At 42.9% G+C, this 23,083-nt stretch overlaps 1 protein-coding gene and 1 long non-coding RNA gene across 2 annotated transcripts in view; one reads left to right on the plus strand and one right to left on the minus strand.

Moving 5' to 3' along the window:
• Positions 1–13,933, plus strand: part of LOC126324201 (uncharacterized) — a 167,734-nt gene extending 153,801 nt beyond the window's left edge. The window contains exon 3 of the long non-coding RNA XR_007559841.1: positions 13,863–13,933. This is a non-coding gene — a long non-coding RNA (uncharacterized LOC126324201). The remainder of the gene's footprint in view (positions 1–13,862) is intronic.
• Positions 13,364–23,083, minus strand: part of LOC126324132 (uncharacterized) — a 41,746-nt gene continuing 32,026 nt past the window's right edge. Inside the window, exon 3 of the mRNA XM_049994938.1 lies at positions 13,364–13,952. Coding sequence (XP_049850895.1) covers positions 13,557–13,952 — 396 coding nt within the window. The 3' untranslated portion in view covers positions 13,364–13,556. The remainder of the gene's footprint in view (positions 13,953–23,083) is intronic.

Below are 23,083 nucleotides of genomic sequence, written 5' to 3' on the forward strand. Positions count from 1 at the left end.
ATAACACGTTAACACCAAATTTCGCCGCATCGTCCTAACGGATTCGTTCACCGCACGTCTCACCTTGATTTGTGCGGTTATTTCGTGCAGTGTTGTTTGTCTGCTTATCTGATAACTCTACGCAAACGAAGCCTCTCTCGGTTGTTAAGTGAAGGCCTTCGGCAACTTCATTGTCCCTTGGTGAGAGGTAATGATTCTACTGTGGTATTTTCGTACGCTCTTGAAACTGTGGATCTCGGAATATTGAATTTCCGAAAGATTTCCAGAATGGAATGTGCCATGACTCTAGCTCAAACTACCATTCCGCGTTCAGAGTTCGTTAACAACCGTTGTGTCCGCAGCTCGTGGTCGTGCGGTAGCGTTCTCGCTTCCCACGCCCGGGTTCGATTCCCGGCGGGGTCAGGGATTTTCTCTGACTTGTGATGACTGGGTGTTGTGTGATGTCCTTAGGTTAGTTAGGTTTAAGTAGTTCTAAGTTCTAGGGGACTGATGACCATAGATGTTAAGTCCCATAGTGCTCAGAGCCATTTGAACCATTTTTTTAAACTTCCGTTGTGCGGACGTAATCACGTCGGTGAGCTTTTCAGGTGATCCACCTGATTACCGCTGACAGCTCCGCCAATGCACTACCCTTTTATGCCTTGTCTAGACCGTGCTACTATCATCTACATATGTACCGGGTGATCAAAAAGTCTGTATAAATTTGAAAACTTAATAAACCACGGAATAATGTAGATACAGAGGTACAAACTGACACATGCTTGGAATGACATGGGGTTTTATTAGAACCAAAAAAGAAAACAAAGTTCACAATGTCCGACAGATGGCGCTGGACAGCAAAACCTCAGTGACTGCTACCGTGACGTGTGAGAGGTACGGCGATATGTTACAGAATCGCATCATCCCTAGCCTGGCTGATAAACACCTGCTGGGATGTACGATGTTTATGCAGGATGGCGCTCCACCCCATATTGCTAGACGCGTGAAAGATCTATTGCGCGCGTCGTTTGGTGATGATCGTGTGCTCAGCCGCCACTTTCGTCATGCTTGGCCTTCCAAGTCCCTCATTCCGTGCGATTATTGGCTTTGGGGTTACCTGAAGTCGCAAGTGTATCGTGATCGACCTACGTCTCTAGGGATGCCGAAAGACAACATCCGATGCCACTGCCTCACCATAACTCTGGACATGCTTTACAGTGCTGTTCATAACATTATTCCTGGACTAAAGTTATTGCTGAGTAATTATGGTGGTCATATTGAGCTTTTCCTGTAAAGAACATCATCTTTGCTTTGTCTTACTTTGTTATGCTAATTATTGCTATTCTGATCAGATGAAGCGCCATCTGTCGGACATTTTTTGAACTTTTGTATTTTTGTGGTTCTAATAAAACCCTATGTCATTCCAAGCATGTGTGTCAATTTGTACCTCTCTATCTACATTATTCCGTAATTTATTCAGTTTTCAAATTTATACTGACTTTTTCATCACCCAGTATATATCTCTCTCCCATAACTTTTATCACCTTGGTGTAATGCCACTCTTTAATCTTTCTTTCATTTCCGTCATTTCTTCTGCGATGCATAACGGAATTAGGTGGGGGGGGGGGGGGGGGGGGCGGAGGACTATATCCATTCGTTACACTCTTTTTAATCCGAGCACTTCGTCCTTGGTTTTCCAGTCGTTTCGTAGGTTGTTGGTTCTTCTACAAATTGTATGTCATCCGACTTTTCCTATTCCTTATCCCTATTTTTCTGACAATTTTCAACAGCTTGCACATTTTGACATAGTATAACACCTTTCCAGGTAGACAAATTTTATCAACGTTTCTTGATATTTTTCCAGTCTTACTTGTGTTATCTACCATAGCGTCAGAACTGCCTCTCTGTGTATTTACCTTCCCTAAAGTCAAACAAGATAGCCTCATAGACTCTGAACGCAGAGGCCAATAGCTCTTTTGATGCCATTTTCCCCAACGATTTCCGCTGTAATGTAATGTCTGTTCCTCTATATACGTTACAATCCAATATCTGATTTTTGGAATCTTTGCCTGACCATGATGCAATCTAACTGGACTTTTTCCAAGGATACTTACTCCTGTTGTGATTCTTGAACATAGTATTCACTATCACTAGCAGAAATTTACTGCAGAACTCAATTAGTCTTTCTCTTCTCTTATTCCTACTACCAATCCCATATTCTCCAGTATCCCCTTTCTTGTACTCCTTGCCCCACAACTGCCTTCCAATCCCTCATGACTTTTAGTTTCATTTCTCTTTACATACTGAATTATCTGTTCAATATCCTCATACACTTTCTCTATAGCTTCACCTTCTCTTCCGACGTTGTCATGTATACCTGAACTATTATTGTGGAGATGTTTTGCTGTCGATTCTGACGAGAACATCCCTAACACTGTACTGTTCACAGTAATTCACTGTCTGGCTTATTCATAACGTCTTCTATGCCCATTGTACCATTTCCTGCTGCTGTTGATATCACGCTATACTCATTCGATCAGAAATGCTGGTCTTCTTTCCATTTCACTTCTCTTCTAGCTTCAGCATCAGAATTTGCCTTTTTAGATTTTCTAGCTTCCCTAGCACGTTAAAATGTTTGACTCTCCACACCTCTATTCGTAGAACGTTACCCCTCTCCTTTTTATTCAGTCTTATTCTCATTGTCATCCCTCACTTCACCGCCCCCCCCCCCCTCCCAATTTATGAATGGTGTCTACACCGGAATCTTTGCAAATTTAGAGATCATAGTGACACTTTTTCAATTCCAGACCGCATGTGCTGTGAATTCACATTATGAGTCGTAAATTCAGTAGTTACCATTGCCTACTACATCCCCCGCCGTTGCTCATTGCTGAATCACCCGCTTTTTAGGGAGAGTTTCCCACATGAAGGGCAATAGAGTGCCCTGAACCAATGTCTGCTCCTCTGCCCTCTTTGACACGGTCAGAAGTCACCGGCCGCTATTGCTGTTTTACGTAAATGTGTTATTTTTCCCATACCAACTGGTGGGTATGAGGTTCGACGGCCATAAGTTGTAAGCATGGAAGATAAATACGGCAACATATCCCTTCTCGCTTTCCAACACTATACAGAGCCATTTCAGCTTTTCCTCTGTACTTAAGATGCCCCAGCGCCCATATGTAATCGGTTAACTTCCATGCGATTCCTGGAGGTGTATCGAGACCAAGTTCCGATGTCACCTTTAATAATTACAACAGAGAAATTGATATACTAAGCTAAAATTACAGCCAATACGAGTTTAGCAAACCTTTGGGGCCATAGAGTACAAGAATACATTGAGGGGTGTCTACTGGAGTGCCCAGGAACAGTCTGAAAAGCTTGTAACGGTGTTGCAGGGAACGTTGTGCAGAGAAATGATTGTCAAGAAAAAAATTGGATACGTTGCACTGTTTATTCAATTCAATTCAATGTGCCCCCCCCCAGAGACAATATCACCAAACGTGTTCTTCGTTTGATTTCCTCAAGCTTAAGAAGAGAGCGATACAAAAACTGAACATGGGACGGTAGTAAGGATCGAACCCGAACCAAAGTTGTGTGCCATCACCTACGCTATGAGAACAGCTGGCACTGTACCTGGCAGGCCGCTTGAATTTGCTCATGCAGTGATCCGATTCTCTGACGTCAATGCCAACGGACTTGAAAACGCAGCATTGTATCGAACTTGTTTCCTAACAATTATTTATCGGCAAAACCTACCCATAAACAGTGGCGGGAGCTCTTAAGACTGTTTATGACCAATTTATATAGTACAGTTACTACTTTAAAATCGATCTTACCATGCATTTCATGAAAATCAGGTTAAAATAATAGAACTTTAAACCAGACATGATGCGAAACGTTTCGCCCAAAATCAAGGCCAAATCGCTAAAAGAGGAAACACTGCAAAGCACCGCATCGAGACTTGGTGGTGCTGAAGGAAGCGTTAATCAAAGCCTGCATGCTAGAAGACCCTGACTTAAGGGCTCAGCCTTGCGGTGGATGGCCCCTGTATTGGGATTGGGTCAAATGGCTCTGAGCACTATGGGACTTAACTTCTGAGATCATTAGTCCCCTAGAACTTAGAACTACTTAAACCTTACTAACCTTAGGACATCACGCACATCCATGACCGAGACAGGATTCGAACCTGCGACCGTGGTGGTGGCGCGGATCCAGGCTGTAGCGCCTAGAACCGCTTGGCCACCCCTGCCGACATTGCGATTGGTGTTCATTTGTTCACCTGTTCTAGGAGGAAGAGCGTGATGATGTAATGGTGAGAAGTTTGCATTAGTGCGACGACTCTTGTCATGGTCCAAACGAACCTACTGCATTACAGAACTCTAATACCTTGTGCGCAAGTTATGACGTCTAAATTCCTTCTGTATGATAGGGACATGAAGGTGTGCTGTGAACATAAAGCACTACAGATTATTATGAATGCCAAACTGATGCAAAATTTTTAATTTAGAATCATGTAGATACCAGAGAAGGACAGTGTGATGGCAGATCCACTGTCACTCACACCTGCAGGATTGAGAGTCGAAAAAAATGGTGAATTATACAAGGACGTGTTCGAAATAATGTACACTAAGCCAGTATACTTTGAGAATTTCAGAACATCTGACAGGAGCAAAATATGGATCATACATTGAAAGATTTCAAGGTAAATGGAGGGAGCAAACAAGTTATGTTATCGTACTGCTTTCTCTTCAGGAACGACATATTGTTCGGAGGAAGGAAACATGGTGATGAAAACTGGGCACTGTGTATTCAAGAAGATTTGGTAAATGGGCTGATATATTATGACCATCTTTGTTATGCACATAGGGTGCAAAAGAATGTTCCACAAAATTAAGAAAATCTGCTTGCTTCAACTTCCTGAGAGTTCTGGCAACTTTGAATTTCTCTTGATTTACAAAACCGTCCACTGTAATACCCAGAAATCTACTTCTTCCGATTATTACTGCGAAATCGAGGGAATCTATCACCGTTGACTTGTTTGGTTGTTTGGCCCGCTCCTGAGGACGAGACGAGGTTACAATTGAAAAGACATCAAAACATGTGTTCTGTCACAGAAAGATTACCACAATATACATTTATTGTTACCATCTTGAATCTAATCCTGCAGCAAGGATAATGAAAGAGCTTGGTAAGATAATTCGCTTGTACTGACAACCACAACATAGTAACTACGATATCTCTGCAGATGGTTTCCATGGAATAATTCATAAATTATCGCGTGGAACAATAGAAATGCCAGCTACTGGGACTTGAAGAACGAACGACCAGCTGATAAAATCAAGGAAGAAGTTGACTTCGCTTACCATCAACCACTCCCCCCCTCCCCCTTCCTCCCCCCCATCCGCCTCACAGGGAGAGACAGACATACTGTAGTAGTATGTATGACAAATGAGGGAACTCAGAGAGAGCCACTGGGACGTAAAAACCAATAGATAACATTCTGATTGAAGCTCATTCGTAATCCAGGGAATAGAGGTTCGTTTGTTATAAATTCTGTAACGGTTTCAGATTGAACGAAACGTGGTTAAAGTGGAAATACTCCATACGAAAAGATATTGTATAAATTCTGTAACGGTTTCAGATTGAACGAAATGTGGTTGAAGTGGAAATGCTCCACACGAAAAGATATTGTGGTGTACGTTCTAAATCGCATATCAAGAAATTTTGTGGATAGCCTCATGAAATCTGGGTAAGTGTCTCAGATAGATGTGTCATCTGCAGGTGATTTATACGCTGACCATCGTCCTCTAATGAAGTGTTCGATTGTTATTAGTTACTTTTTGGAAGATATTAATACTAACTTGTCTGGATATCTGAGATACATTGTGGATAGTGGAATATTCTTGTGTGTAGTGATCGACTGATTGAGCCGTGAAAAAGAAGAGGTTGCGGCAGTCATACGAGGCACACCGGGGCTGAGTTTATGACTTATCTTTGCGAAGAAAGGGTTTTATTGATTTTAAGAATACTGTGCTGATTTTTGACGCGAATTACTGCAAATGGATGTAGTGATGAGTAGGATTATATACATGTAGGAGTGAATTTCCTGCGAAAGCTGAAATGAATCGTAGAATTGAAGATGTTTGAAAACATGTCACCTAGATAAGACTTAAGATTTTTAAGCGTTATGGACAGCGTAATCATGTGTGATTGGACCGTGGAAAAATCACTATGACTACAAGGCCTGAGTGTAAGAGAGTCGGTTGTAATCAAGAAACAGAATTCATTCACGAAGTGATGACGATAGAACTAAGGGATGCAAGCCTAGCCAGATCTGTTGAGATGTTATCGAGAAAGGAGAGGAGAATACAAGTAGTATATTACAAGGCAGGGAAGGTCTTTCGATATCTTTCACCCAGGTACTTCTTAGTATGATTCTGTCAGTGCGAATTTCGTTATTGAGCTTTTATTTCGCATTGTGTATAATTGTGCCACTTGTTCTGAGTGTTCACAGATTCGATAGTATAAGGTGTATCAGGAGCTGATGAGCAAGACACAATAACGAATCCAGTCTTTTTCCTGTTACATACCTTTTGTGTAACTTTAAGCGTTGTTCAGTAGCAATAACTTGAATTCTTTTTGGTTGGTTTGCTGATCATGAGTCACCATGTGCGTACGGTGGCAGATATGCCACCTGTTGATTCCGACCGTCCAAGTGGCATGCTGACTAACCTGTCTAGACGTTCCCCTTTGTGAAGACGGGTCAGAGGTACACAAATAAGAGGTCTCCGACAGTAGAGGCCATTCTGCCGAAGCCCTCTCTACATCGTTTGCCTCAATACAACACTTCCAGTGGATGCTGTGGTCAGATACCAGTTGACGTGCAGTACTAAGGACAAATAACGATCCTCGCTTTGTGATGTCGCAAACGATCGGCCTTGCCCTAGTCTTTGGAATACAGTTTCGGTCACTATAACTGTCGCCATGTCCAAAAAACAAGAGAACGATTCACATTAAGCCGTGCATCCTTTCATCCTATCGCCCTCCACCGCAGAGGGCCTGGTAGGCGTCTTCTCTGTACCAAACTGCACCGACTATGACTGTGTTCACACCAGTTGTGGGCGAGGGCCTACCTGGTGAAAAGTACCTCGTTTGATAGGTGACCTGACGTCGTCTTTGGCGTGGTTGTCCGTTGACAGGAATGCCGCCTTCCGTACAGAACACGATCGTACAGACATCTGGTGACAGTTTGTATGATTAAATCGTGAATCAGAGACAAAACGGGGAAATAGCGGTTTGTTGCTTTAATTTTGGACAGCAGTGTATAATTAGAAATGTCATTTGTGGTAGTAAATTAGTGCGAAAAGTTTAAGGAAATGAAACATCAGTAGGAATCAGGTACAATCCAATGCTAGGGTAGGTGTGAAGTGTTGTGGTATTGTTTTATGTTTTTGTTTAGTATTGAATTTTACTGGAATTACGGTACTGTTCTCAAAAGCTATAGCGACCCATCCCTCATCCCAAGTTAGCCGTCACCATACTCAGCAATGATGTCTTCCATTCACGTAAAAATACGTTTTAGAAATATCGTGGAAAATTTCGCTTCGAGAAGTAACTTTTGAAAGTACAGCAGGACGCAACTGATGTCTAAAATCCTGAGAGACAGAGATGCGAGGCCACTCAGTTATGCTTCTAATAAACTTTATGGGTTGTTTAGTATGTAATGTAGACTTGTAGTAACATTCCGAGGAAAGATTTATATTATATGTAGACTAAGTATTTTTTTATGTTGAGAGACATTTCTCATGGCGATGGGAACATGGCCCCAATCCAGCAGGCATACCTCAGCAGCATATTGATGAGCAGAGCTACATGGGAGTCGCGCTGACCTCGCTGACGCCCCCCAGGTAGAGCAGCTTTTAATGGCACCCAGCTGATTCCAGGCGCATTTTGCCGGTGACACGCTTTGCTCCTGCCGCTGTGGGCACTCCACTCAAGCGATGTCCTCCCGAAAGGACGACATACACTGAGGTGACAATGTCTTGGAATACCTCCTAAAATCATATCAGACATCCTTTTGCCTGGCGTTGTGCATCAGCTCGATATGGCATGGACTCAACAAGTCGTTGACGGTCCCCTGCAGAAATACTGAGTCATGCTGCCTCTACAGCCGTCCATAGTTGCGAAAGTGCTGCTGGAGCAGGGTTTTCGTGTACGAACTGGCCTGCCGATAATGTCCCATAAATCTTTGATGGGATTCATGTCGGCCAATCTGCATGGCCAAACCATTCGCTAGTTCTTCAGACCATTGGAGAACAATTATTGGCCAGTGACATAGCTCGTTGTCATCCATAGAAATTCCAACGTTGTTTGGGAACATTACGTTTGTCAATGGTAACAGATGATTTACAAGTAACCGAACATCCACAGGAGCCTGTCGATTCCATGTAAACACCATTAGGAGACGCCACCACCTCGCAAAGTGCCATGTTGACAACTTGGGTGCACAGTTTCATGGAGTCTGCGCCACCCTTGAACCTTACCATCAGCTCTTATCAGCTGAAATCGGGACTCATCTGACCATACTACGGTTTTCCAGTTGACTAGGGTCTCTATACGGTCACGAGCTCAGCACAGGTGCTACAGGCAACGTGGTGAAGTTAGCAAAGCCACTCATGTCGGTCATTTGCTGCCATAACCCCGCCCCCCTCCCCCATTAACACCTAATTTCTCTCCATTGTCGTAACGGATATATTCGTCGTGCGTCCCACAATGATTTCTGTGATTATTTTGACGCGGTGTTGCTTGTCAACACTGATATGTCTACGCTTGTACCACTGCTCTCGTTCGTTAAGTGGAGACCATCGGCCATTGCGTTGTGCGTAGTGAGAGATAATGCCTGAAATGAGGTGTTCTCAGCACACTCTTAATTCTGTGTATCTCGGAATATAAAATTTCCTAACGATTTCCGAAATTGAATGTCCTACGCGACTATCTCCAACCTCCATTCTGCGTTCTCTTAGTTCCCGTCATGAGGCCATAAATACGTCGAAAACCTTTTCACATGAATCACCTAAGTACAAACGACAGCTTCACCAATTAACTGCCCTTTTATGCTTTGAGTACGCGATACCACGGCTATCTGTATAAGCGCATATCGCTATCAGATGACATTTTTTCCACAGTGTAGGACGCCATGCGCCAGGTGAGTGTCGATATACCCTTGTAACACCATAGTTTAGACACTACGTACCTTTTGCTGATTCACTTTGCTTTCTGTTTTGTTCAACATCCAATCGTTGAGCTTCTGTAATTATTCTAAGACTAATTCGGTACTGTACAAAAATGTATTTTTTTTCTTTGTAAAAACTTTGATGTCCTGGTAAAAACATATGCAATGTATTGTCTTTATTAGTTAAACACTTTGCTTCACTTGAAAAGAAATAAAATTTATTATATATAACTGAAATTCTTTTCAAATAATTTATGCTGAACTGTCAATATGTGCAAATGATACAGGGTGTTTCAAAAATGACCGGTATATCTGAAACGGCAATAAAAACTAAACGAGCAGCGATAGAAATACAGCGTTTGTTGCAATATTCTCGGGACAACAGTACATTTTCAGGCGGACAAACTTTCGAAATTACAGTAGTTACAATTTTCAACAACAGATGGCGCTGCAAGTGATGTGAAAGATATAGAAGACAACGCAGTCTGTGGGTGCGCCATTCTGTACGTCATCTTTCTGCTGTAAGCGTGTGCTGTTCACAACGTGCAAGTGTGCTGTGGACAACATGGTTTATTCCTTAGAACAGAGGATTTTTCTGGTGTTGGAATTCCACCGCCTAGACCACAGTGTTGTTGCAACAAGACGAAGTTTTCAACAGAGGTTTAATGTAACTAAAGGACCGAAAAGCGATACAATAGAGGATCTGTTTGAAAAATTTCAATGGACTGGGAACGTGATGGATGGACGTGGTGGAAAGGTAGGGCGACCGCGTACGGCAACCACAGAGGGCAACGCGCACCTAGTGCAGCAGGTGATCCAACAGCGGCCTCGGGTTTCCGTTCGCCGTGTTGCAGCTGCGGTCCAAATGACGCCAACGTCCACGTATCGTATCATGCACCAGAGTTTACACCTCTATCCATACAAAATTCAAACGCGGCAACCCCTCAGCGCCACTACCATTGCTGCACGAGAGACATTCGCTAACGATATAGTGCACAGGATTGATGACGGCGATATGCATGTGGGCAGCATTTGGTTTACTGACGAAGCTTATTTTTACCTGGACGGCTTCGTCAATAAACAGAACTGGCGCATATAGGGAACCAAAAAGCCCCATCTTGCAGTTCCATCGTCCCTGCATCCTCAAAAAGTACTGGTCTGGGCCGCCATTTCTTCCAAAGGAATCACTGGCCCATTTTTCAGATCCGAAACGATTACTGCATCACGCTATCTGGACATTCTTCGTGAATTTGTGGCGGTACAAACTGCCTTAGATGACACTGCGAACACCTCGTGGTTTATGCAAGATAGTGCCCGGCCACATCGCACGGACGACGTCTTTAATTTCCTGAATGAATATTTCGATGATCATGTGATTGCTTTGGGCTATCCGAAACATACAGGAGGCGGCGTGGATTGGCCTCCCTATTTGCCAGACACTTGAAAGACCAGGTGTACCGCCAGAATCCAGAAACAATTGAACAGCTGAAGCAGTACATCTCATCTGCATGTGAAGCCATTCCCCCAGACACGTTGTCAAAGGTTTCAGGTAATTTCATTCAGAGACTACGCCATATTATTGCTACGCATGATGGATATGTGGAAAATATCGTACTATAGAGTTTCCCAGACCGCAGCGCCATCTGTTGTTGACAATTGTAACTAATGTAATTTCAAAAAGTTTGTCTGCCTGAAAATGTACTGTTGTCCCTAGCATATTGCAACAAACGGTGTATTTCTATCGCTGCTCGTTTAGTTTGTATTGCCGTTTCAAATATACCGGTCATTTTTGAAACACACTGTATGTTTTGTTCAAAATGCCTTGTTGCTCTGTATTTGCTGATCCTCACTTACGGTTATTAGTTCTTTATATGCATAAAAGGTGTTGTGGTTCCACGGAATGATGCAGCGCGCGCAAAATGTGGTTGGCTTGGAGGAAGAGGTGGGAAAACGAGTTAGTCAGACACGAGCTACTGAACCGCCTGTAGCTCATGTAACAACAGTGGATTGTGCTGGTGCCGAGAGAGGCTTTTTGTGCCGTTTTCCAATGTACCAAACCTCGAATGGATGGATTAATAAGCTAGCTCTGTTTTGGTAATGGTATCTTTTATCGTCACCAAGAAATGACAGAGCTTTATCATTATCAACTGATGATCAATCTGCCAGGACGTACTCGCCACCACAATGCGCAATGCACAATGCGCAATGCAACGGAAATAAGGATTTGTAGAAATGTAAAGTGATGGATCAGTTTATGCGGATGTTTCATTTGTTTCAAATAATAAGATAAACCAAAAACTATACTTTGGAATCTTACCTTGAATTATCCCCAGTGACATAACCCCTTAGGATCCCTTCATGCTAAATATGATTACCGAGTGTCCATGTTGTGAAAATATTAGAGCAAGGTTGTTAACTAAATAATGCCACTTCAGTACAGTAAGAAGAAAGTAATTAAATTCAGAGTTAATGTGGCAAAAGTGTATGAGATAGTAAATGTATAAATATTATCGATATCAACTAATTTTTTGAAGGGCGACTTGATTCCATTAGTCACCCCTGTAAGGATTTCTCCAGTGTATTCTACCGACTGAGCAGAGTATATAGTCAAAAGGCAGGTATGGTGGTGTCCGGTCACAATTAGTTGGAATTTTTGGGATTTTATCTACTAATATCTTTCTTTCACTGCTGTAATGAATGTCTAATTTTTTAGTGTGTGCACAAGAGCAACCATGTCCCATATTTCGGGCTGTCCTTTGCTGATAGAATAACATCGATAATTCTATGGATATCATCCTGTCAGCAAAGGATGGCCAGAAAGATCGGACATGGTTGATTCTGTGTACACACTAAAAACCCAGACATTCATTACAGTAGTGAAAGAAAGATACTAGAAGGTAAATTCACCAATAATTTCGACAAAATGTGAGCGGACGCCACCATACCTGCCTTTTGACCATATACTCTGCTCAATCGGTAGAATACGTTGGAGAAGTCCTAAAAGGGATGGCTAATGGAAACAAGTCACCCTTCAAAAAATTAGTTGATACCGATAATATTTATACATGCGAAATCCCTTGATAACTGAACTTAGTCACCGCACACATTAGTTACATTACACAAGGAAATGAACAGCTGGATTCCCAAGCAAATTTAAGAAATTAACTACCATAAGGAACCATAATTTTCAGGTGACTGTTGCTTGTTAAATAATTGCTTAAGTCGAGGAGGGTAAAACTCGTGTTAATGAACATCTTTTGTCGTGTAATATGGTCCGCTATTCTAATGGGTTAAGTTCTTTCATCACTCCTTTCCCCCTCCTGCGATATGTGACCAGAATATATGTCCTGTTTGAGAAATGTCTTTTTAAATCATCAGTGTAATTCATTCCCTGATCGGTCGCACTTAAGACGATTAGTCGAATTCAGTTACGTGTTTTACAATCGTTGGCTCCATTCTCTTGACAATTACAGACGCAAGTGCAGTGAGTAGAATTTATCAATAAAGGGACACTGTTTGCTCCTGATAAGAAGCACAATAACTCTACAAATTCCATCTAATATTACGAATTGTTTACCCTGTAATTGGAATAGTGCCGAAGTTTAGAATAAGGTTAAATCTAATTAAAAAGTAACGTGCATCTTTTACTGGGGTGTGTTGTTTGGGTGCTTTGACGTCAGAGACCCACGAGCTCCATTGTCTCGTTGTGGAGAAATTTTGTGATAATGTATTGCCTTTGGCGTGATGATAAAACTGCTACCCAACACAAATAACTTAGCTACTTCTTATGTTCCGACATCTGAGCACGATATCACTCAGTAAATCTCCGTCAAAAAACTATGAACATTTGCTAGTTGAACTCACATACATGTATGAAGTTTAATTTTCCTGTTGATATACTCATTTCTACTGGTAATGTGTTGAAAAGTGAACTCGCATCAATTCTGAACAAAAGACACAAGCATTTGTATTGGTTTGTAAATACAAACCACTCTAATTGTTTCTATTACTAGTCGTTTATTGGTCTTAATTGCGTTGTAACAAGAAGCAATGAAAATTTTTACTTGTGTCCGATTATTATATGAACAATGGCAGACACAGGTCAAATATGAATTATTGGAAAGGTTCTGTCTAGTAAATATACACGGAGAATAAAGTCAGACACATTTCTTTGTGTGGTAGAGTAGCGGAAACTTATTACAACTACAATCGGAACGTTGTGTATAGCTATTAATCACTCATGAATTTAAGATTTGCCTTTTGCAAGTGTCGACGATTAGTCCTTACAGCCCGCTTTTCAGATGCGCCGAAAACTAGCTCGTATGCATTTAAAAATTAAATACGATCATAAAATTCCTTTCTTATCAAAAAATGACGTGAGATATTTCATATATGACATTGTGTACGGATTCATAAATGATTTAACGATAACTTCATCAAACTTCTCTAGGTCGTTGAGTGCTTTTACGTATTCTTTGGCATGTTTCTCGGAAGTGAGGAAAAATCCACTGCCGCTGCTAAAGTAAACGCCGATGGCTAAGCAGTAGTCCATGTCCTTCTTCAGCTCCTCGAAGGTGAAGGCCTCCGCCTGCTGTTCCAGCCCCAGACGCCGCAGCAGACCCACCAGCCTGCTGTGGTACCCGCGCAGCAGGTCCTCCATGTGGTGCCGGTGGACGTCTTCGCTGGCGCTCGAGTACAGGAAGTACAGCAGGTCCGAGGCCGGGCTGGTTGCTGATACACCCTGCAAGGCCACCAAGGAGCCATTTATTAGCAAACTTTCTCGAGATGTCGTCCGTTCTCACAGGTAGAAAGGGCAGAACCTTTCTTCAAATCTTATTGTTGTCTTGCAAATGGGTTTCATCTTAGTCTTTGGTAAATAGTTAATGTCAAATGGTGAAAGCCGAGTTGAGATGAAGACCTGTGAAAGATAACTGAACACAGCGGTTATAATCTAGAGGTAATTACACTGAACTGGAGGTAATTACATTGAACTGTAAAGTAGGCTTTATCCAGGGATCTGCCCGGTCAGACAGTCAAACGTACCAATCGAGTGTGAAGTACCCACAGCCATTTCTCACGAAATCACAAAACTATTTATCCAAGCACGGTGAAATTGACTTCATTTATATCCCACTTCCCCTACTCAGAACCTAGGTACGCTCTTGGGTGTAAATTAAATTTTCTGTTGGATTAGAAGCATGTATCAAGCCATTCCCATACAGTGAGCTTATCAACTTAATTAACTAGCTAGCGTCTAATCGCACCAGGAAATTAAAATAAATTATTCATACAGCAACTCGTTACATTCAGAGAAGTAGAAGAAAAGCTAACGCTGACTCTAGATGCTGTGCCTCAGTCACGATCCTAACTACACTACTGGCCATTACAATTGCTACACCGAGAAGAAATGCAGATGATAAACGGGTATTCATTGGATAAATATACTGTAGTAGAACTTACATGTGATTAAATTTTCACGCAATTCGGGTGCATAGATACTGAGAAATCAGTACCCAGAACAACCACCTCTGGCCGTAATAACGGCCTTGATACGCCTGGGCATTGAGTCAAACAGAGCTTGGATGACGTGTACAGGTACAGCTGCCCATGGAGCTTCAACAGGATACCACAGTTCATCAAGAGTAGTGACTGGCGTACTGTGACGAGCCAGTTTCTCGCCCACCATTGACCAGACGTTTTCAATTGGTGAGAGACCTGGAGAACGTGCTGGCCACGGCAGCAGTCGAACAAATCTGTATCCAGAAAGGCCCGTACAGGACCTGCAACATGCGGTCGTGCATTATCCTGCTGAAATGTAGGGTTTCGCAGGGATCGAATTAAGAGTGGAACCACGGTTCGTAACACATCTAAAACGTAACGTATACTATTCAAAGTGCCGTCAATGCGAACAAGAGGTGACCGAGACGTGTAACCAATGGCACCCCATACCATCACGCCGAGTGATACACCAGTATGGCGATGACGAATACACGCTTCCTAAGTGCGTTCACCGCGATGCCGCCAAACACGGATGCGACCATCATGATGCTGTAAACAGAACCTGGATTCATCCGGAAAAAAATGACGTTTTGCCATTCGTGCACCAAGGTTCGTCGTTGAATACACCATCGCAGGCGCTCCTGTCTGTGACGCAACGTCAAGGGTAACCGCAGCCATGGTCTCCGAGCTGATAGTGCAGGCTGCTGCAAACGTCGTCTAACTGTTCGTGCAGATGGTTGATGTCTTGCAAACGTCCCCATCTGTTGACTCAGGGATCGAGATGTGGCTGCACGATCCGTTACAGCCATGTGGATGAGATGCCTGGCATCTCGACTGCTAGTGATACGAGGCCGTTGGGATCGAGCACGGCGTTCCTTATTGCCCTCCTGAACCCACCGATTCTATAGTGAATGTCTGCAGCACTGTGCAACTCTGCTCGTATGTTAACACCCAAGGCACTCAGGCAGAGCATCATCAGATCCCAGACGAATAGGATACAGAGTGCTGAGGCTCCGATAGTGAACAGGGTTTAGTACACAAAGTCTCATAGCACGAGTTCTAATATTTTGACCCATGTCATAGTTATTTCACGGCACGTTTGAATTCCTACCTCAGTCAGCAGCATGGGCCAGAGTAGGTCAGCTTCTCCAGTCGCACCAGAGGGAACACGCATCAGCGAGTTGGCAGATGCAGCGCCACGCTGACGTTTTCTGTGACACTTCAGGAGAGCTAAGGGCAGTCTGAAGTACGAAACTGGAACGGCATCTTGGACTGGGAGCTTGCGCCAAGTCACAGTGCGCAGGGGCTGCAAGACTTGATCTGGCGCCTCGGTTTCGGACTGCACGCCGGCCAAGCTTGTATTGCCATATGCATGCCTGGCATGTAGAGTTGTCAATGTGACGCAGACTGGTGTACGTGAGACGCCTGACTGGGATGAAATGACCCACATCTTCTGGCAGTCAGAGCCAGGTCACCGTGGATAGTGGCAGACTCGTCTGCAGTGCATCACTGGGACCAAGCATTGGCACGACAACCGAGCGCCTTTGATGCCAGCTGCGTCTGCCCAGGAAGTGACTGTATCTGTTTGGTTACTTGTGGCACGGTACGGTCGACCACTAATCGGGTGGTGGAACTGAGTTGGAATCTGTCAGTGAAAGTGAACACATCCAGGAGGAAGCTCAACAGTGCTACCTGGAGTCAAACCAGACAGCGTCGAAGCAGGAAGTCAGTTGGGCTGCAGTCCATCGACAGTGGGTTCGGAATACGGTTAATACAGAGCATCGCCAGGCGGGGGCATCAAACGTCGTTTGCCTGCGTATTTCCAGAGGAGATGGCATTCTGGAGCCAGGAAGCGTTTGCAGGAGAAAGCTTTCCATAATGGCGATTTGCAGACTAGGCGTAAGGGTGATTGCGCGATTTTGATGTGGTGGCCTGTGGTAGCATGATGTGTTGTCATGGCTGTCATTTTATGAAACACGATGGGGCCACTATTGGACGCTTAATTTGAAACGCTGTACCTTGTACTGCATTTTGGTGAAACACGGAGAGCCTCAATATTGTAAATTACTTGAGGAGCAGTGATTCAAGTTCCCTTTCTATGTGTACCTATTACAGCTGTGCGTTTAGTTACTGCCTCACTCTAGACCGTGTGTGTTCTCTGTGTCGTCTGTCTATGTTTGCATAAGGTGTTGGTCATAGTGGTGTTTCCTTGTGGTATTTTGTTGACTGGTGCGCGTTTTATTAAGCTAATCTCAGTAGTGCAAAGTATTTCAATTGGATAATTATATTTCACGGTAGCATATTAATGCTGATATGTTAGGTTGGAAGTGATTTGGAAAACAGAATGCGAGTTATCGGTTTTTGTCTTATGTGTGTGTTGTGGTAATTATATGGTTCAGACTGTTAATAACATCAAATTACAATTGTTAAGAGCCCATGCTTGGATAAATCCCAGCCAAATTCCAGTCTAACCGAAATCCGACCCCACATTTCCAAAAGAGATTTCTGTTCAGGGTCTACAAACGTTCGTGAGTCCTTTCTCATGTTTCCAAAAAACGCTAGGGAATAAATTGCACTTAGAATATTGAGAGTAAAAGCGTGCAAGTAATCATCTTTCTGACCCTCACGACTGGAAAAGAGGCTAACAGTAGGGCGTTTCCGATTGTAAGGTAATAATATCTGCAGATACTTATGACACAACGACACACTTTTATTAAATGACAATTATTTAAAAATTTATACAGATAAACGAATGGTCAAATTAACAGAGAACTCAGCCTTAGTTATACGTAAAAGTTTGATAAGAAAAGCCCCGGTAGGAAGTGAAAACTATTACAAAGAATACTGAACTCATGGTCAAATTATGATAAGTTCCGTGCTGCAACCGATGAAAGGCGTAGTATGCGATACAGGGACGTTAAACCGCTGGAAAAGACGCCAAGGTAGTGTCGCAACACGGAAGGAGAGCGTTCTCAGATGGTCATAGTGCTGGACTTACTAATGAACGATGGAATGGTTCAAATGGCTCTGACCACTATGGGACTTAACTTCTGAGGTCATCAGTCCCCTAGAACTTAGAACTACTTAAACCTAACTAAACTAAGGACATGACACACATCCGTGCCCGATGCAGGATTCGAACCTGCGACCGTAGCAATCGCGCGGTTCCAGACTATAGCGCCTAGAACTGCTCGGCCACAAATGGTCGGCTGAACGGTGGAGATGATATAGGAGTGCTGTAGAAATGTTGACAAAAATTAACAATTTTAGACAGACTACTGTGTGAATAAGATCGGTGTGCCTACGGAATAAGAAAGTTTTTATTTTAACGGAATGGCGAACATGATAAAATAATTTAGTGAATTGAGTGGTAATATACCAAAACAAAAAAAATTGTTCACATGGCTCTGAGCACTATGGGACTTAACTTCTGAGGTCATCAGTCCCCTAGAACTTAGAACTACTTAAACCTAACTAAACTAAGGACATGACACACATCCGTGCCCGAGGCAGGATTCGAACCAGCGACCGTAGCAATCGCGCGGATCCAGAATATAGCGCCTAGAACCGCTCGGCCACCTCGGTCGGCTGAACGATGGAGATGATATAGGAGTGCTGTAGAAATGTTGACAAAAATTAACAACTGTAGCGGCTAGAACCGCTCGGCTACCCCGCCCGGCGACTGTACCAAAACAGTTAGTGCCAAAAGAAACAGGAAATAATGTCTTATATATCAAAAGGAATAACCGTGCGGCTATTATATTTTCATTTAATCATTTAGCTACATATCTCCATCAAGAAAAGGTCGACGTAACCTAATGGCGCTCATCATAATCATCTTTAAGGTTAAGCGGGGTAGATTACATGCATGTGCAGCAGAATATTTGTTGAAAGTAGAAAATACATCAGGACAATGTTTGAAAATAAGGACTAGGGAATTTCTATCAGTTTACATGCTCTCACTAGCATTTAATCTTAGTCAGACTGGACTGCGAGTCTACTTCAGGTTCACACTTTGCTGGTCTGACTGGTCTTATTACGCCAGAAGATCCCTTCTGAGCGGGAAGTACTGAGTAATAAAGTCATGCAATGAAATTTAATTAATGTGATTTGGTGTAGGGGGCCCTTAGTGATTTTCCTTAGTGATTCTCATTGCATTTTCTCTTACTTCTTTCTGAGGGACGAGATTTACTGACTATCGATGTAGAATCGCAGAATATTGTAGGTCCAGTATTTATCTCACAAGCAACATATTAAAAATTCCAACGATCTAACATTCATTATTTACAGTCTTACTGCCTTTGCACATAGTGTTTCTAGATTTCCGGAAGTCTTTTGACACTGTACCACACAAGCGGCTCGTAGTGAAATTACGTGCTTACGGAATATCGTCCCAATTAATGTGACTTGAGCTATGATTTCCTGTCAGAAAGGCCACAGTTCATAGTAATTGACGGAAAGCCATCGAGTAAAACAGAATCGATTTCTGGCGTTCCCCAAGGTTGTGTTACAGGCCCTTTGCTGTTTCTTATCTATATAAACGATTTGGGGGACAATCTGAGCAGCTGTCTTCGGTTGTTTGCAGATGACGCTGTCGTTTATTGACTAATAAAGTCATCAGAAGATCAAAACAAACTTCAAAACGATTTATAAGAAATATCGGAATGGTGCGAAAAGAGCCAGTTGACCGTAAATAACTAAACGTGTGAGGTCATCCACATGAGTGCTAAAAGGAACTCGTTAAAACTTCGGTTTCACAATAAATCTGTCTAATCTAAGAGCCGTAAATTTAACTAAATACCTAGGAATTACAATTACGAACAACTTAAATTGGAAGGAACACATAGAAAATGTTGTGGGAAAGGCTAACCAAAGACTGCGTTTTATTGGCAGGTCACTTAGGAAATGTAAGAGATTTACTAAGGAGATTGCCTACAGTACGCTTGTCCGTCCTCTTTTAGAATGCTGCTGCGCGATGTTGGATCCTTACCAGATAGGACTGACGGAGTACATCGAAAAGGTTCAAAGAAGTGCAACACGTTTTGTATTACCACGAAATATAGGAGAGAGTGTCGCAGAAATGATATAGGATTTGGGCTAGACATAATTAAAAGAAAGCCGTTTTCGGTGCGACGGAATCTTCTCATGAAATTCCAATCACCAACTTTCTCCTCCGAATGCGAAAATATTTTGTTGTGTTTTGTTGACATCGACCTACATAGGGAGAAACGATAACCACGATAAAATAAGAGAAATCAGAGCTCGTACGGAAAGATGTAGGTGTTCATTCTTTCTGTTCGCTACACGAGCTTGAAATAATAGAGAATTATGTAGGTGGTTCGATGAACCCTCCGCCAGGCACTTAAATGTCATTTGCAGAGTATCCATGTAGATGTAGATTAGTGACTGTAACTTCTTGTTGGCCCCGTTTGAAGATGGGGGAGGTATTAGTTTGGTTATGAATTTTCAATATCATGATGTGGAATAAAAAAAAATGAAATGATCTTATGGAATTTATTGGGTGGAATATCCCCTTCAGGGTTCGGCCGTCGTATTGCAAGTCTTTTTAGTTGATGCCACTTCTGCGACTTGCGTGTCAATGATGGTTAAGGACACACAACACCCAGTCCCCTGCCGGGAATCGAACCCCACCCCCTTGCGTGGGAGGCGGTAACGCTACGGCTGCGCTACGGAGGCGGACGTTGAGGAATTATGAAGTCGTATGATAGGTACACAGTGACTGCAAGTCGTGGATGAGATAACAAATGAAGATAAATATCCTGCTGGGCCGAAACGATCATTACAGAGGTCATCGCTTCTATCTCAAACAAGTAGTTTTTTCTGCATATTATTCCCTGTCACGGTGTAATGCTATTACGAAATTCGATGGTCGCCGTCAGCCGAAGTAACTTGAGGGGCCCCTCCGTCATTGCTGGTCAGGTATGCGTCTCCAAATCGGGTGTCTGTTTTGAACGCCATAATGCAAATCTAAATCTTTACTACTCCGAGGCTGAAGTCCAAATCTTCTCTTACGGAAACACAAGCAAGAATCCTCTTATATCCGGCAGGAGTAAGAGCTTCTGACAACAGCACTCCCCTATGATTGCCGATAGTTTTTCGAGCGGCTGATGTTTCCTAACCTATCTCCCATTTTGTTGCCAACATTGATCAATGGCATATTTTGTAATGTTTTTCATACTACTTCAAGTGGCTCCGTAAAAACTCTTCCCCAATCGATTTCTTCCCGCCATCGCGATACCTCTAACGTGAAAAAAAGGGATAAATATGATCTACTCTCTCAGCGTTGGTTTGGAGGGCCAATAACCACACAAAAATGTGACAGTTCCGTATTGCTTTTTGTACGCTTCGAAGCCTTCACTTTTGCATGCCCAGGAGAGTGTTTCTCTGAATTTCCTCATACCATTGGCGAGTTTCTCTAACCATCCTCGGACGCGCCATAGTGTCCACAGGCTGGACTGTGATAAACAGTTGAGGGGAGGGGTCGCATGAGGAGTCGCATTTTTAGCTTCACAACTTCGACTTGCCTTAGTGTTCTAGGCCTGGGCTCTCTATGACCCAGTATCAGTCAACCCTCTCGCACAGATCCCGTTTCTTCCCCTATCTCCCTACCGCGAGTATTAACGGGGTACTTTTTGCTTACTAAAAACGATGTAGAAGACTTTACTTTTTTTCTTGTGCATATAGGTGAGAGTATGTCGAATCCAAGGTTTCGTCCTTCAGTATCCTCGGGACAACTTTTTGTGGCAAAAAACCTTTTTTCAGGTTTCCCCCTATTACTCGTAAATTATGCGCCCTACTGAAAATGTTACCAATACCAAAATGAAAGAATATTAAATTTAGCGTCAAAATCGGTGCAGCAAGTTGGCCACAATCAGTTGTCAAAGTTCGTACATTTTTACCAACTTGGCTAAAAAGTCAGCTCCAGTTTTCATTACTCCAAACGAAAAAGTTGAACATATCAGAGTCGTAGCGCATGAAATTTCATGTTACAACAGCATCCAATTTTTCAGTTTTAGGTACTTCGACTTCAGTAATAAACTGGTGATCCCTTGATGTCTCAGAACGTTTCCTATCAACCGACCCCTAATTTTAGTCAAGTTCTGCAACAAAGTCTTTGTCCTCCAATTCAGTGCAATACTTCCTCAATAATTTTGTGATCTGCCCATCTAATCTTCAACATTCTTCTGTAGCACCAAATCTGAAAAGCTTCTGTTGTCTTCTCGTGGAAACTGTACATCACCCACGCTTCACTTCCATCCAAGGCTACACTCCAGACAAATACCTTCAGAAAATACTGCGTAAAACGTAAATTTATATTCGGTGTTCCAAATTTTTCTTCTGTAGAAACGCTTTTCTTGCCATTGCCTGTCTACATTTGATATCCTCTCTGCTCCGGCCATCATCTGTCATTTTTCTGCCAAAATAGCAGAAACCACCTACTACGGTAAGTGTCTCTCTTCCTAAATCTATTCCCTCAGCATCACATGATTTAATTAGACTATGTTCCATTATTCTTGCTTTGCTTTTGTTGATGTTCATGTCATATCCTCCGTTGAAGAAACTGTTCACTCTGTTCAATTGGTCTTACAAGTCCTTTGTAGACTCTGATAGAAATACAGTGCCACTGGCAAGCCATGGAGTTTTTATTTCTTCTCCCTAAACTTTAATACCTACTCCAGACTTTTCTTTTGTTTACCTTAATACTTACCCTGTCTCACTCACCTCGCAACCGTGTCTCCCCTTCATATCCCTCAAGTCTTATAATTGCTTTCCGGCTTCTGCGCAAACTTATAAATAGCTTTTGCTCCCTGTATTTTATTCCCTCCCACCTTCAGAATTTCAAACAGTCGTATTGCCACTGATTCATTGATGACGGAGCGCCAGACGTTTGACGTATGAGACACAATTTTAGTTTGGTCGTATTTCATCAAATGACCTTTGGAAATACACTCCTGGAAATTGAAATAAGAACACCGTGAATTCATTGTCCCAGGAAGGGGAAACTATTGACACATTCCTGGGGTCAGATACATCACATAATCACACTGACAGAACCACAGGCACATAGACACAGGCAACAGAGCATGCACAATGTCGGCACTAGTACAGTGTATATCCACCTTTCGCAGCAATGCAGGCTGCTATTCTCCCATGGCGACGATCGTAGAGATGCTGGATGTAGTCCTGTGGAACGGCTTGCCATGCCATTTCCACCTGGCGCCTCAGTTGGACCAGCGTTCGTGCTGGACGTGCAGACCGCGTGAGACGACGCTTCATCCAGTCCCAAACATGCTCAATGGGGGACAGATCCAGAGATCTTGCTGGCCAGGGTAGTTGACTTACACCTTCTAC

Source organism: Schistocerca gregaria, chromosome 2 (genome assembly GCF_023897955.1).
Source record: "Schistocerca gregaria isolate iqSchGreg1 chromosome 2, iqSchGreg1.2, whole genome shotgun sequence".
In the NCBI taxonomy this organism is placed as follows: Eukaryota; Metazoa; Arthropoda; class Insecta; order Orthoptera; family Acrididae; genus Schistocerca; species Schistocerca gregaria.